General features: G+C 37.7%; 1 protein-coding gene across 1 annotated transcript in view; it reads left to right on the forward strand.

The window, feature by feature from the left end:
- The first annotated feature begins 280 nt into the window (after positions 1-280).
- SPAG17 (sperm associated antigen 17) overlaps positions 281-17,367 on the forward strand; it is a 107,516-nt gene continuing 90,429 nt past the window's right edge. Inside the window, exons 1-3 of the mRNA XM_069866701.1 lie at positions 281-389; positions 7,512-7,652; positions 8,038-8,097. Coding sequence (XP_069722802.1) covers positions 294-389; positions 7,512-7,652; positions 8,038-8,097 — 297 coding nt within the window. The 5' untranslated portion in view covers positions 281-293. The remainder of the gene's footprint in view (positions 390-7,511; positions 7,653-8,037; positions 8,098-17,367) is intronic.

The raw sequence follows: 17,367 nt of genomic DNA on the forward strand, positions 1-17,367 counted from the left end.
GGAGCCCCATCCCTGGAGGTATTTAAAAGACGGGTAGATGAGGTACTTAAGAATATGGTTTAGTGGCAGGCAGGTACGGTTGGACTCGACGATCTCAGAGGTCTTTTCCAACCCGGAAAAGGCACAGCGATGCAAGGCGGCTGGGAGGCAGCCCCCGCTGCTCCCCACCCCCGCCCTTCATCCCTCCGGGAAGCCAGGAGAGAGCCCAGGACGGGGCATCCCCACCCCGACCGGGCCCGACCCGGGTACCAGTCGCCATGGCGACGCGTGGGCGCGCGCGCGCCCGGTCCGCCATGGCTCCCAAGCGGGCGAGGGCCGGCGGGGAGGCCTCGGCGGCGGCCGCGGGCAGCAGCTGGGAGGCTGCGCTGGTGGCCGCCCCCCTCGGGGAGGTGAAAGCGGGCTGGGACTGCGGCGGCTTCTGGGGCTGGGGCGGGGGGGGGCAGCCCGCAAATAGGGCTGGCGGGGTCGCCGGGACCTGCATCCCCCCCGAGCATCCGCTGAGCAGCATCCCGGGGAAGGGGAGGGGGGGTGGTCCTGCTCAGTTTTCTTTGCGGGGCTCCCGGTGCCAAGTTTCGGCTCGGAGCGAGCTTGTTATAAACTGCTGAACGGCGAGGTTTGATGGAGGTGCTGACACAGCATTAACTGCAGCGTTGAAAATGTGAGGCTGTAATTTTCCTCCTTGAGCGTGTGCAGCGAAAAGGCACCTTTTCCCCCCACCCTTTCCTCCTTAACCCCCCTTTCTATCCCTAACCTTCCCTTCTTTTACAGCGTGTGAGGATCTGAAGACATATTTAGGTTTCCAGGTTCTGTGTAAGCAATGTAATTCTAATAAATCTTGGCATGCAAGAGAGAATTCGTTTTCAAAATAGGGGGTGGTTCGGCAAACAATAATATTTATGTAGCGTGTGTTTATGTAGCGCTGCTTCTGCAAGTGAGACAAATGACTTCCACAGCTTCCTTGTTTGGTGGGTTCCTTTTGTGCCCTAGTTAAAAATATGAGGGTGTTTTCTGTTCTTGTTGCTGAGTTTTGGTTTGGTTTGGTTTGCTTAATGTGCCAGCAGTTCTGGTAAGTATGAGTAGTCTTGAATTCAGGAGCAGGCTTTTAAACAGGGTAATCAGTTTTCTCAAAAATGCCTCAGGTGTCCCAAAGTAATCTCTTTAATACTTAGTACTTGCTTTCACTTTCATTTGGTAGTGACCATATAGTGAAAGTCTGGCCAAACAAAGTCACTTTTTGAAGTAAGCTATTCTAACGCTGTGTTTCCTCTTTATCACCAAAACATTAGATTTGCAGTAGAGTTCAAAGGTGCTTGAGCCCTTTTTTGCTTGTGAACCTCGTCCCGACTCTAGGAGAACCTCCTGCAAGCATGACCAGGGGTGGAAGTTCAATCTCCATCACCTATTTGGTTCCTGACCTTTCTCCTGTGCTTGCTAGCAAGGTGCCCATTAGTGATTTATTTTCTTTTACAGTGAGGTATGTTGTTCATTGTGGATATTGTCTAGTGCATTCTCTGAACAAAGTGCTTTGTCTGCTGCTTCTACAAGTAATTTATTGCATCTGTTAAATATAAGGTAAAAAGTAGGAAATAAAATTCTCAGTATCTAGGAAATACTAGGATTAGGATTATTCAGGACCACACATTGACTCAGATGGAAAGAAAAGTTGAGTAAGTTCACTGAATGGGGCAAGAATTCTGTAGAAAAAAATAGGTGATCACGTAATTAAAGAGTATCGTAATGCCTGTTCTCATGGGGCTGAATTAAGACTCCTTGGTTCCTTAATTCTGGTGTTGTCCAACCGTTTTCTTTCCAGTTAAGGTAATTCTACTTTCTCTGTCTTGCTGTTAGCAGGCAGAGCCTTGGGCACATTGGAAAAACTGTCTCTCTGCTACAGTCAGTTAGCTTGAACTCAGGCTTCTGTGATGCTGGGCAGCTGTTGAAATTTCTTATTGAAGGAAAACTCTTATTCAGTTCTTACAGTAATGGGCAGGAGCATACTTGCTACAAAATTGTCGAATGCAAAAAAAAAAAAAAGCCGTTCTGAGCATGTGTGAATCAAGATTCATCAAGTATGGCCAAATGTGGGTATACTTAATGTAAATAAACCTCCTCTGTAAAAGCACATCTTTGACAGAAGTATGGCTATGCTGCCAAATTTTAGTTCTTTCCTTTCCAAGACTGAATATCTGAATTGCTTAATGGCATAGAGGTTTTTTTATTAAAGGATAAAAATTATTTTTAAAAATCAAATATCATTCTGCAAATAGTCTAACCACACCGCCCTCTCTCTTATTCCCCCTCCACTCCAGTAATCTTATAGTATACAAGATTTAAACACCAATGCATAAAGGTCAGGAGCTGAAAGCAGCCTGTAAAAGAGAGTGTTCAGCAACTTTAATTGTAGGTCTCACCAGACACATTGCACAGAATTATTTCTTAGCCCTTCTTAATATTGTATGTGATATACTATATTAATCTGAAATTATTTGGGATAACCTGAATTATTTGGGATAGGACAGGAACTCCTATCAATTAAATAAATTTCTCTCCTGGTAATTAATATACAACGAATTTTTAAATCCTTTACTTGTATCAACTTAGAGAGTATTCTTTCTCTGCACAGGAGTCAAAGGGAATTTACTAGAACTGGTTTTAAATTGTACCAGATAGACTGAGCAATGAAATTTCACATTTTAATATGTGTTTATGGCTTACAATATTTTATTAGTCTGATCTATGAAAAGGAGTCATTTTACCAGTGGTGTTAAGATTTTATGGACAAGTGTGGTGACTAAAATTTGATTTAAATGGTATTTACTAACCAAATAATTGCTTTTACTAAACACACTGTGAAAACTGGCAAACAGACAACTTAAAAACATGCACAGAGGAAATATGGATTTTGCAGAGCCCCACTTTATAAACATCTTTTTTTGTTTCTAATGTGCTACACTGAAGAACATGAAGCTGCAAGTTGTGTTTGCCTTCAGGTATTTATCAGGACATTTTGATTGAGTTCACTGCAGAATTAAATTGAAAAATACAGATTAAATTTCTTAGTTTTAAACTTTGCATGCTTTAAGTTGCTAAAGGGCAATATTTGCCAAGTGAAATATTAATTCTGGGCAAATATAGCCCTTAACAACTGAAATAATTTGAATCTGTTATATCTTCTTATGAGCTAGTGTAACTCAGCATCGCAGCTGGAAGACACATTCTGCTCTGCATTTCCATCCGTATAGTTTCTTTCATTTTATTGGCATTTTAGGGCCTACAGATTGGACTGAAATTAATGCTTGTAAAACCATTTAAAATGTTCTGCATAGAAAGGCTCTACTTCTGATTAATATTTGCACTGCTTGCTCTTTGGAGAGGAATTAACATTAAACTGAGTTTTGATATTCTCTCACCTGCCCAGGTTATAGGCAAAAGCTCAGCCTCTTAAAACCAGAATCCGTTAGTAATATGGGAGTGTGTCAATCAGCAGATAATGAAAGTGGACTTGTAGATTTCTTTGCAGTGATGCTCTACGCAGTGACTACATTAGGACTACAAAATTGCTGATGAACAACCTTTCTTAGCAATGTTGGCTGTATTTGCTGATTTACAAACTCCCCCATTGTTGAAAGCAAAGAATGCTAGAGCTAATAGCATCCTAAGTGTTGATAAATCACTAATCAATCTCATTACTTCTGAGGCTTTGCTGAAAAATCGGGAGATTAAAGCACTCTTGCTGTATGATGCCGAAGCGTTTGGAGTGTAAGTTTTCAGGTGTTTCTGTTCAGCTACTGCAGTTAAATTTAAAACTGTATGGTAACAAAATTAACCTCCTAGTTGTAGCCCTAAGAGAAAACAAACAAAAGAAACCCATTAAATACCACAAGAATAAGTGCTGATGCAAAATGACAGATACTCAAATTGCCTGGAAAGGGGGTGGGGTGAGGTGCCTGCTTGATGCTTTCCCTGGCTAAAGAGATCTAGAAACTGGTACTGCAAAAATAAACAACATACCTGATTTTTTTCAGGTGTCTTGTCTAGAACAGCTGCCCATTTTTTGTCTAGGAAATGAAGCAGAGAACCAGGATATGATTAAAAATGAAACAGAACTTTGTGGGCTACATCTGTGTTTTTCTTCAAGGTCAATTGGAGTTAGAGATTTTTTTAGCGTGTCTGTGCTATTCCAATGCTACTGTGACAAGTAAGATATTTAGGCTATGTGTACTCGTTGTTAACAGCTGGGATAAAATGGAGGCTTGAGAACAAAACCAGATGAAGAGGCATCTTCTCTGTTTTGTGAAAACAAGGATTTTGGAAAACTGCTAGCTGTTTAGACGGCGCTTTCAGGGTTAGGTGGATCTTGCTAGGATTGGAGCCCCTTCAGCCAAGGGACATACAAGCTTTCCACATAGATGGATATGAGAGATATTTTGCTGTATTTCAACCTTGATACAGCCAAGAGTTTTAAAACAGGGATAAGAGGGAGTCATTTGTGACAATGATTATCCCTGTTTGTTTTCTTATGAGGGGTGGTCTGGTCTCCTCTTTTTTGGACCTTGTATCAGATTGTTGCAAGAGTATTCAGTTACCAATGTCACATTTCCAGCTTCAGGGTTTTCTCATTCATGCTTGAATCAGCGTTGTTGATTTTGTGGGCTATCTACTCCCCTCGTTTTGGTCTTCTTCCTTCACAGTGCTTGTGTTATACTCTCAATGGCAGTCTTCGGAGACTGTTTCCGTACTTTTCCAGTAGTTATTTTTACAGTTTTCTCTATCCTGTTCTTTAAGCTGGGAACCTCATTTGAGGTAGTCTCAGGGTCACTAATCTATCCTCTTTCTGATCCTTTCTCAGGTCTCACTTCTACAATAACATTTGAAAGAATTAAACTAAGTAGAGGAGCAGTTGTATATTGAGGGAGAAAATATTTTTAAAGTAACCATATACTTTTTACTACTTTTCCTTCTCATTTTTATGTTGTGATTTTAGGTGGTGAGCTGTAAAAGTGGGGTCTGTTTCTTCTCTGTCCTTTCAGTGCCTTGAACATTAAGGATACTGTTACAGTATTGATAATATAAGGGTAATATTAAAAAAAATAGATTTCTAAGGTCAGAAAAGAGCATAGTCAATTAAACACCTTAAACTATGTACTAACACTGCATATTTGCTGTTCTTATTGACTGCAGTTGCTGTTCTCAATACTCAGCTTTTCTGAAAAGTGATCATTGAAGGCTTTGAAATTGGTCAGTCTGGAAATAGATGGTATGCTATTAGTGACTCTGAGAATTCTGGATCGTTATTCCCTCTTAAAGTCTGTGTAGCTATTTCTGGTATTTATCTAGCTCCAATTCGCAGGTATTGCACCTTTTTTTACCAAAGGTATATTTTTTTCTGTATTTTGCTGCTGGGGAGGTATGGGCTATCTCCAGTACTGTTTGAATTTTACACAAAAGACATTGTATCAAGTTGCATATTCTTCTGTGGAATTAAGTTAGCTGTGGGCTATCTTGGCAGTTTTAGGCAGGAGGAGGTATCATCCACCATCCTCCCCTCAAAACTAGAAGGTGGGAAACAAATTCAGTGTGCTTAGTGCAGTCACCACACAGGCCATTGCTGCTACCACTTTTCTGCTTAGTGGTGCCTGCTGTCCCAGGTCAACTGGACACTCTTCTCTCTCAAATTCATCATGTTTGCATGCTCCTAAAGCATCAGTGATATCCTTGCATTCTCCTGCGTTTTGTAATTTAAAAAACCTAAGGTTTATTTTGTGCTGCTATAAAGCATCAAGGAAGTTCATGATGTGTAGAACTGTAGGGGCCTTTTTGAATTAGGTTATCTGCTGTGTAGCTACTTGTGGTTTCAGAAGAATACACTTAGTGACCAAGGTGATCTTTCCATCTTTTTATTTCTCTGAATATTCTGTGATAAAAAAAAAGGGACATGTATGTATTATTGTGTCCTACCACATCATAACATAAAATGTCTTGTTATGCTTTGTTACCTCAAGAGTAAGATAAACTGTTTCCCTTCATGCAACCCTTTACTAATTCAAAATTTATGTCAACTGCTACTTTCTTCCATCTCAAATCATCAGTTACTCAAATTACAAACATTTAGGTAGGCTTTTTTCAGCTAAGAGAAGGAACAAATGAAAGAGTATGGAGTAAAACTGGGAAAAGAAGTGTCTCCTTTTACCATTTGAATCTAACTTCTTTTGGAATGCTCCTTTCCTTCTCTTTACCATCAACTCAGGATTTTTTCCTCTTTTCCACAAGGACTTTGCATAATATACGCATACAAAAATATTTCTATCCGAATTCTGGTTACTGTCTGCTCCTTAATTTGTATTTAAAGTTTTTCCCTGCTGTGGTGGACACTGGACTGATATGTGACGTTGCTTAGCCTGGTCCTGATTAACATTATTGTGTCCCGGGCCTACCTAGATTTTACTGAAGCTCTTTCCATATTTACCTTTATGCAGCTTTATTGAGCAGTTTACACATGCAGATGTGCAGTTAAAATAAATGGTTTGGTGATTCCTGAAGAGTGTACAGCACAACTATTGGGAGTGCTTATGACTCAGGCACCACTGATGCTGATAGAGAGTGCTCTGGAATGAGATGTAGATGTGCTAGATATAGCCACTAGGTTTGTGAAAAGGATTCCAGTAGGTTAAAGCAGAAAAGATGGAAAAGAAGTGTAGCCAGTAAAAGTTGCTTAAATGACATAATTTTGCAGCTTTTGTGGCTATATATTATTAATTTGTTCCAATCTTCTCTTTTTCTGAATTTCTTTAATGCTGTAATCAGAATTTTTTCCATAAAAATATGTGTATTTTACTGCAAATGTTTGAAAACTCCTGGTGTTTCTGCATTTGTCGATATTGTATTGGAATATAACTTGCCATTGATCTTTCTTAGAATACTTTCTTAGTTCAGAATACTCAGCAAAATCAAGTAAGAACCATGGTATGCATAATATACCCTCATAAACATCATACAAATAATGCTGCAATTTTTTGAAAACAGTATCTGAGCATTGTCTAATTCTTGGGATGGAGCTGAAATTAGTTTAATTCCTCTACAGCAAATAATTACAATAATATGTATAGTCAATGACAGCAATAATATGTATATTCGATAACAATATTATATGTATATTCAATATTCACTTCTTGTTTGCTTACTCAGCTGTCAAATCTGAAATGAAATTTAAAAGTTATTTCATCTTTGTGTGATGCTGGTGCAGCGTTTGCCTGCTGGAAGTTTGTAGACCTTGTTAGTAGTCATTTGTGTTTTCCATGGCATAATGCTGCCACCTGATGGCAGAAAGAATTGTGACAAAGTAGCATGTGCTTTTTGGGGTTGTATACAGTTTATCTGTGTGATTAATACAGCAATGTTGAATACGTCTTAAAGGGAGTAACCATCTCTACAGGGTTACTCCTTGAAACTGCGAAGAAGTGCTTTTGTTTGCTTGTGTTTTAATACCTTAAATATTTTATTTTGGAAAATAGGATGACTGGAAGCCTAGCATTGCTTTCGTTGTTGGGACCAAAACTGAGGATGAAATCCACACCAAGGCCCTGTCGCTTGCTGTGCAGGTGCCACAGCGGAAGCTCTTCAGTGTGGTAACACGTGAAGACATTTTCAGACAGGTATTCTAAGAATGAAACTTCTAATAACAAACCAAACACTAGATCTCACTTCTAGATACTAACTTCTTTGGTAGCTATAAATTTTGTATTCAATTGAATTACTCAGTGGATGTTTTGCAAATTACACTAATTCATAGGAGTTAAAAAGGGGGAAAGCATACTGTATAAGCTGGTCTGCTCCCTGTAAAGAGTGAGGTTTTGTTACAGGCTTTTCTTCCAGATGCTGATCACAAAAATATCCTCTCTAAGGTACAGGGGTGCTGTAAGATGATTCCTCGCTATTTTGGAATGTAGTAGTGTTGTGTAGTGTTTGTGTGTAGTGTTTTCAAAAGGGAATAACAAAGCAAACTATCTCCTCACCATATGATACTTTATTTCCTTGCAGGTCAGAGAATCTGGGAATCAAAAGGGAAAGAAGGTTAAGGATGTACCTATGTACTATGAGGTAGGTTAAAACATGTACTGCGGAGTCATTGCTCTTTCGCGTTGAAGTAAATACAGCTGTGTAATTATGGTTTTGTGTACTTGAGTTAATGCAAATCTATTGGATGTTGCTGATAGAAACACTCAGAAGTCTAGATACTGCTTTCTTTTTATGATAGCGACAGTGTTCTGTTGGACTTCTAATCACAATGTCTTTTAAGGGACATGAGTTTTATTAGGTTAAGAATACATTATGCAGTCATATTGTGATGGTGGTGTCACAAATTACAGATAAACTATTAAACTCTGCTCCCCCAGAGGCTCCCAGTAATTTAGACTTATACCTTTCTTTATGGGAGTGCAGTCCCATAAATGAAACACCATCTCTGTGTCCTAGTATCCACTATAATCTGAGTTTGATATTAAATTCTAACCTGGTTTCTCTAATGGGATATGTCAGTGGGGTTAGGAACAATGCTTAGTACAAAGAGGACTTCCTTCTTCCTACTTTGTTAATGTTTTACTTACAGCTTGTGGGAGGTTGTAAAATGCTGTGATTAATTAGAAGATTGTTTAAAATTTTCTCAGGTAGAGTTTATGGCCCTACAGACCTGGAGCATAAAGAATTTTTGATACCTCTAAGAAAAGATCTTGTTTGCATTTTAGTTCTGTAGTGACTAATAAACTTTTTATGCGTCTCAGGGTTTGGTGGACTTTATAACAGGTCTTTTTAGTTGCGGTCTGTTTTTCAGTAATGCCAGACTACTATCCGAACAAGTCCCTTTGGAATTATTTTCCACTGACATGACTGTGAATTTTATGCAATTAACCCTCTTCATTTAGGACTAGCCTCCAAGGCAAACTCACCCTTATATTACCTGGGATGTAAAACCTCTTCAGTCCTACTGGCAGAAGGATTTTGAAGTCTGGCTCTGAGCAGAAGCTTTGTAAGATAGCTGTATTTAATTATGAAGAGCAGTTTTCCTTGTGAAGGAGATCCTTATTAAATTCCATCTGTCAGTGCTGTGTCTCATTAGCTACTTACTTTACTCCTTAAAGACATTTTTTTCCTCCTCTCCTTTAACAGAGAATATAAAATGCCTGTTCTGACCTTTTGCTTGGACTCAGTTTCCGTTCTGGCTGTAGCAAATTAAAAGATTGATCATGTTGCCACAAGCATTATAATCTTGCCTCTCTGGGCTGAATTTGCTCCCGAGTATTTGCTTGAAGTCCATGTCCAGTTTGTGCATTAAAAGCTTTCACTGCTGTAAGGATAAACAAGTATGAGGTTAGCACAGAACACAGAGTTGTGAAATGCTCTCCTGAGAGGAGCATTTCTACGTTTGCTGCATACAGTTCTCTTCTGTGGTAGGATTCAACACACTAGTGTTTCCATCAGTGCATTTTCATTTCAAGGGAGACTGTAAAAGAGATTCCTGACATTTAATGATCTTTGGACATATGACATATACATGTGTGTGAATTTTGGACTGATGACAGGCATAATAATGTGGTTATTAATTGTATTAATAGTAACTTTGTTACCTATGTCATTGGTCTTGCACACTGGGTCTACTGAAATGCAGGAGAGTTTAATAAATTTCAGTGCAGCAGTCTGCAGTACTTGCTTTAAGTCAAGAAACTTTAACAAAGTGCCCTTCATATATTGCAAGCTAGTTATACATCATATTATAATAATTACTTTTGTCTATTCTAAATCATTTCCCTTCAAGGTTTCTATCATCTTACTGTGTTGCATTTCCTGTGATTCTTATTGGACAAAGTGAAGAGAATCAAGGCAATGTTCATGAATATGTAGCTAAAAGATTGCCAAATCTAGGACAATTAGGTGTCTTAACACCTTTTCTGTCTCTTAAGTGACTTAATGGGAGTAGGAGTCCTGATTTGTAACTTTGTGCTAGTTCCAGCACTTAATTAAATGTTGTTAGGATGTCTCATAAAAATGCCCTGGAAATTATTTTTTTTCTTTATTTATGGAAGGGAAAGTGTTACACTTCCTGTGAAATATCTACTGATTTAATAATGAATCACATTACTTTATCCTGTACTGATTTTCTAATAGATAATATCTAAAACTACAGTATATTAGAATAAAATAGATGCATTTTATAAGCAAAGCATGTATCATATAGTTTATGTAACCATTTGCTTTTCAACTTTTTGTTAAGGTTGCTAATGTCACGTGTAATTAAGGTGCTTTTCTGCTACTGAGTATGATAGTGTTTTAATTTCCAAATTTTGGATTTTGAAAATCTATTCAAGCCTAATGTTTTCGTTTTTTCCTTGAAAATTCTGGTGAGATTTAGTTCAAGGGCTGTGTGGATAGAAGGACATTTTTTTCTTGTGAGAGTTGTTTTCCAGTTTTGTTGGACTCATCAGGACAGGGTCAGGAAAGTTGCCTTTACATTATCCAGGAAATTTTGAGGATTCTTGTCCCATACTTGTAACTGAATGAGCTGCAGCTGCAAAATGGTACCATAGTGAGAAAAGATTTTGAAAGAAGATGGAGCCTCGTGTGGTCCCTTCATAAGACTGGAAGTAGATACATGGTGTTGCTGACAATGGACAGTTGAATAAGTGATGTGGCTGTGAGAGAGAGAGAGAGGGATGGCAGGGAGAGGTTTGGAATAATTTTGTGATTCTCTCAGATAAACTGAGATGCTTGGGGTTAAGACTTGTGGAAAGATGAAAAAAGCACAAGTAGCAGAGACTAGCGCCTTCAAAATTTGTCCTTGTGCTTGTGAAGCCAGCAAAATGGAAGTCTTGTAACAGCAGCATCCTTCCTCAAACTGTTCTGACTCATCTTCTGGACAAGCCACGCCACGTGACTCATCTCCTGGACCAGCCATCCCATATAACCAAAAAGGCTTGGTTGCAATTAAACATAATAGCCTTTACTCACTACCTATTAAGAGTTAATATATTAATTCTGCTTTTTTGGCAGCATGGCTTCTGCCTGTAGTTGTCAAACTGGAAAATACCATCAAATTAGGGGCCTAATTTAAATACTGGCCCATTCACATCCTGGAATTCTATGGGACTGGATGGAAAAAATCAGCTGTAAATAATTGTTTCCCACCTGTTAATCTCTGTGTGGGTAGCTAACCCTACTGGTGTCTCAAGGTTTTTAAGGATGGGAGGCAGCATGAGCAGTGTGTGCTGTCCTCCAGAAATCCTCACTAGGTTTATGATTCCTTGAGGACAGGTGTGGGTGAAAGCAAGTTAGAAAAGCTCCTAGGCATGGCAGGTATATAAAAACAAACCTAAGGAGTAAATTCATCTTCTGCTGGGCTCTGTAGAGGCATACCTCATTTTATTGTGCTTCTCTTTATAGCGCTTCACAGGTATTGTGCATTTTATTGCTCCATTTCTTAGCAATAAAATATTTTTTAATTAAGGTACATACATGGGATTTTTAGACCTAATGCTATTGCACACTTTATGATTACACTATACTGTGTATACATATCTTTTATATACACTATACCAAAAAATCTGTGACTTGCTTTGTTGAGATATTCACTTTGTTGTGGTGGTCTGGAACCGAACCTACAATATTGCTGAGCAATGCCTATAATGGTGTTCTGGGAAAGAGTGGAAGCATGCTTGAAGGAGAAAAGATGGACACAATGGAAGATGCTGTTACACAGGGAAGTGATAGCTGCAAAACCCATCAGTTGCAGGACATGAGGGAAGGAAGTGGTTAGATAAAGCATTTATTTGGGGAAGGAAAAAGTAAATGGACTGTCTAGGCTTTGGACCTCAAATGTAGTGAAAGTGTTTGATGTAATTGAAAGTTTCCTACAAATAATTTTTTTGTTTAATCCTGCACCCTGTCTTCAGTGTTGCCTTTTTCCTCCCCCTGTAAGACACAGAGCTTTGAAAAGAAGATTTGCCTTCTCCCTTCATCTCTAGTTAAGCCCCCATGTTCTCTGTGTTCTTCTTAGTCTAGGCTAAGAAGTGTTTGGTACTTAAATGCCTCATATATTAGGCTTACATTGTTAAGGCTTACACTGTCCTGGCTTACAACAGGATTTAAATGGGAATTATGGCACTTCTCTGAGAGAACTTTTCTGGCCAGGTGTGAAAACTTTGGACTTGTTTTTTAAATGTAAATGTAATCTGTTTTCCCAAAAGACTATAGTGAATGCTACAAAAATAAGTATATATAAATACACCAAATAAGATCACTGCATTGTTTTGTTTATTCTTTCTTGGTGAGAAAGGCTGCTGACGAGAAAATGTGTAGACAATGTAGGACAAGAGTTGGCTTTCTTACCAGTCACCAATGCTGCTATCAGCAGTTTGGTTTATACTCTGTGAAATTAGTAGATAGATAGATCTGATTGGCAAAAGAGACTATTGTGACCTGGACCACCAGTCACAGTATTTTTTTCAACAATAATCCATGCGTTGAAATTTTTAAAATGAAGAGATTGGAAGGGTTTTTGTAATTGACTGAAAGCAATTGAGAATCTGCTACAACTTGATTTGTATCTAGGGGGAACTTTTCCTCATAAAAGTTACTTCTAGTTTCAGTGTAAATGTATGCTTCAATGTACAGATTACAGCCATATTCACCAAATTAAATAAAATCTTGCAATTAATTTTCTCTGTGTAGAAACTTTGAGATTGTGTTCAAATTAGCCCTTAATTTTTCTCTTCATTTAGCAATATGTAATAAATTCCTTCATGGTTTTTTTCCCCAATTCCTTAATAATTTCTGTAGATCTTCTCTAACAAACATTTACAATTCCCTATTTTTATTTAATTGTGGACTTCAAATGGACTTAGTGGTTTTTTTTGAATACATATCAAATAAAAACATAACATAATGCATGTACTCCTATTTAATAGTTCATTGTATACAAGTCTGAGGACTGTGTAAATTACCTTGGCTGCTGCCTTACACTGAGAGCTGATTCTGGATTGATTGGTTCACCCTTGACCAATGAGTCCTCCCCAAAGTTACCACTTTATAGGTTCTCCATCCTGTAAATTTAGCCTGTTTTCTTTCTTCTGATATTTAAGTCTTGTAATTTAACAAAATCAAATCATAGTGCTTTCTTGCTCTAAAATAATGACATTAACAAAATTTCTTTGTGTTAATTGGTTTCCCACTATGTTCTTTATAGCTACCATGGTTTTAGTGTTCTGCAAATTTTATAACTGAAGGCTTTGTCTTTTCCCTGATCGCTGACAAAATTTTAAATAGAGCAGCTTAAATATGTTTTATGCTTCAGACCTAATAAGAAACTCACCTGTTTGATGATAATTCTTAATAACTGTGTATTTAAATCTGTCAGTTAATGAGTTTTAATCTTTATCACTGCTTTATTGACTGTAGAATGCTTATTTCTAAATCAGTAGTCAAAGAATAATTAGGGTATTGGTAAGAACAAAACTGAAATGGTGATAATTATTTTACTTTCCTTTTTATTTGTTGTTCATTGAATCCTCTCTTATGAAGTTAAGGAAGAAGTATCAGCTCCTCTGTTATTCTGCAATGATCAGCCTTACATTGCCAGTACTTAAAATACATAAGTTATTTTAGTTTCTCTTTTTTTTTTTTTAAAGCATTGGTTGCGTCATTAACTTTTTTTTATTTAGTTTAAAACTGCCTTTCTTCTCCAAGAGATCCGTATTAGCTGGGATTTTTCTAAATAGAGAGCAGAGGAATCACTGATTAGCCCTACTTTTCCTGCATCTTTAGTGACTATTGTTTCCGTTTAATACCAGACCAATGCCATGTTAACAATATTATTTTTTTCTGCTATAGTTTTTTTAAAAAGTAAATATGTTGTTGTCCTTATCTCTGCTGGTATACGTTGTGTTTCCCTTGTTTTTCTTGCTTTTCTTCCTTAAATCTGAAATAGTGAGGACATTAAAATCAGGCTGTCCAGGATGTCGTTACACATTGGGTTGTGCTGAATTATCTCTGTTTGACTCTTGCTTGTGACAAGCCAGAAGACATTAATTTCATGTCACATGCAGAACCTGTTAATATTTAAACAGAAGAGAATATAGAATTTTGATTAAAAATTGTTCTGCTTCTTGTCCTTGTTGCTGAACACTGAACCTGTTTGATTCGCCTGCTGACTTGCTTCTAGATCTGCATGACCGATGATTCTTATACAAAACCTCACTTTATTATACATCCTTGATAACAGGGAAGGAGTTTCAACTCAGATACTTCAAATTTCAGGACTGATAAAAGTGGGAGAAGTGCCAGTTTTACTGTCTGAGTCAAAATATACTTAACGGTCAACCCGTATCACCAGGCATATTGTGGTATCAACCTCATTGTGCAGTTTCAACAAACAAACCAAAGAGATCCCCAAATTAAACCCCTTTACTGCTATGCACAATATACAGTTTTGCCATCAAAATCCCTTTCAATTGAGTGCTTGCGTATAAATCTTATTTCGGGATTTGTACAGCTTATTTTGAGGACTGAAAGGTTAGATATAGGCACTTGCATTGTTTTAAAAGTATTTATATGGCACACGGGCTTTTTTCATTCATTTGTATTTTTTGCCCCTTAGATTGTGCTGTCGGAATCCTTGAAAAATCGTGTAATGTTCATAGTACTTCTTGCCTTAAGTAGCAAAAGGCTGTAGCAGAGGCAGAAGACTTTTTTACGTGTAAAGGAAACATTCCTCTCCTGTACCTTCCAACACAAAACAGATAACCCGATATTAAGAACTCCTGTAGGATAGGAAAACATAGCAATAAACAAACTGAAATAGGAAAAACATGAATTAATTTAGCCAGGAAACAAGGGATTAAATGCACTCTTTAAGCATTTCTGTGAAGTAATGCTTTGCTACAAGTTTGCGGAATGTAGACTTATGACTTGACAGTTGCTGCAGGTTAGACTTTTGGAAGTGCTTGTCACATTATGGTGTAAAGAGAAGGTCCAATTTAAATTGATATTGAGCATGTAGTTCCTGGGATAGGTTGCTTTTGCTGTATTATGGAAGTTCACATATGAAAAATTTTTACACCTGTATTTTATTATATAAGATTATATTAAATGCAATTAGATAATAAATGTACTTAATATGTATTAAAATACATATGTGCATGTTTATTCCAAGGTACCATATTTTGTTCATCCCTCACCCCAATGACATGAATTTCACTCAAGAAACTAGTTAAGAATAGCTATTCTGTTTGTAAATAACTTTGTTGTTCTCTCTTCAGTAGGTCTTAAATACCTCATACCTTTCTATTACCTGTTTTCTATTACAACTTTTTTCTAGAGTCTCTCAACCTTGTCTAGAACAAGAAAAAAAAAAAAAAAAAAGGAGGGCACCACTGGAGACAAGAAGAATGCATTTGTTTTGTGTTAAGGATGTTATAGTCAATTTCTAGGCAGAAAAATCAAAATTTGAGGAGTTTGCTTGATGTGGAAAGAAAATGCTTGATGTCACAGACATAACACTTGTGGCAAGGAGTATTTTCACCCAAGAAGGTACAAGCTGTTGTGAGTCTTGTGACATCTGGAGGAAATCAAAAGCTGGTTAGTACCCTGGATATGTGTCACTGAAGAAACAAGTTTTAGAAAATGCTAGTCAGGAATACTTTTAGAGAAGCCTTTTGGTTTCTTATGGAAACATATAATTAAACCTAAAATACTTTTCTGTATAGATTTTGAGAAAACATCATCAGAAAGACTGTGATTAAGAGCAGACTTTCGCAAAAGTAGAGACAGTCATACTAAAATTCAGCCTTCTTAGTCTAAAAATGTACGTCAATAGAATTCTAATTTGTAATAAAAGCTAGAAGGATTTTGTTTTCATTTTGCTGTAGAGCAAAATAAATTTTAAAAGTCATTGTAAAATGGAACAGTTCAGGAGCCAAAACTTGTCTGGTGTTATTGTTTTGATGAGGGGGGCTGACAGTATAAACAACTTTGGCAGCCATGCTGAATGGTCAGAAGGACAGAAAGATTTAGTTTTCTTTTTCATTCCACTTCAGAGCAGTCTCAAATGTCATAGTAAAATGGAATAGTTCTTCAGTCAGCCTTTGGCAAGGGCTATTGTCTGGATGTAAGTTAAGAGAATTTTGTTGTGCAGATGGATTTGGCCCTTACACAGTACGGATATGAAGAGGATTAACGCTCAAGAAAGAGTTGGGAACTGTCATTAAATGAAGATGCCTTTTAGGGAGGTATTGGCTCCAGGAAACCATAAGGAACTTTAAATCCTACTGTGGGTGCTATCTACTTATTTGTTTTCAGCTCTGTTGTATCCGCTACTAAGCTCCTATCGGGGTCATAATAGTACAGAATATAGTGTTTCATAAGCCATCCCACTGCATGAGGTGGTACATTTACCTGAGATATTTATTGTCATATCTTCTGGGGTGAGTTTAGCTACTCTGTCTCCTGGGTGCAAGTATTTAGGTCAGTTTACTTAAAAGGATGTTAAGGAAAAAATCTGTTAACTTAGGTTTAGCAAGTTTCATGACACCCTTATCTTCAGCAATTTGTGTGTATCAATATGAATGAGCCTTAGTTAGACCACTAGTGTCTGCATATCAGCTGAGGTTAGATGTACTCACCTTACAGGAGACCTTTACAAACAATTCAGTTTGCTCTGCTGCCAACTGAATAGGGTCAATTTATGCCCATGCCAGGCTATTCCATACAGACATTATCACACCCCCAGCCACAAGACTTTGTCATCTTTAGATGAACTGCAAGTTTGAGTTGTCCCCATTCCTCCTAGATAATGTTAAGGTATTCCAGGATTTCCTATATCTTGAAGATTTTACTAGAACTCACTGAGAAAAACCTACGTGAGCTTCTACCTGTCCTGCTCACTTTAATTTTGACTTTGTAATGCCTTTCACTAATGGACTTCTTAATGCTTGCTGAATTGCTGGGACAGGCAGTTGCCTTGCTAGCATCAATATCCAAAAGAGTAAAATATCAATTGCAAATGCCTTCTTGTAACTTGGCCAAATGGAAACAAAAGAAAATTTCCTGACAAAAGAAAAAAGCATTTATTTGGTTTCAGCTGCCTTTCCAGACCAGCAAAGTTCTTGCCTAGTTCTGTGTTCCATATGCCAGTCCAGTACTGATGTTTTAATGAGCTAGGTCATCCTAGTTGCATTAGAGGCATGTATGTGATCAGGTAGACAGTTCTAAGCCTCAGGTAACAGCAAAGGGGTTTTTATTTCAAATATAGGAAACCTAAGCCATCTAAACTAATAAGATATCACTTGGAATAAAGACATGCCACTATGTCTTTGCATCTGCCTT

Source organism: Phaenicophaeus curvirostris, chromosome 1 (genome assembly GCF_032191515.1).
Source record: "Phaenicophaeus curvirostris isolate KB17595 chromosome 1, BPBGC_Pcur_1.0, whole genome shotgun sequence".
Lineage (NCBI taxonomy): Eukaryota > Metazoa > Chordata > Aves > Cuculiformes > Cuculidae > Phaenicophaeus > Phaenicophaeus curvirostris.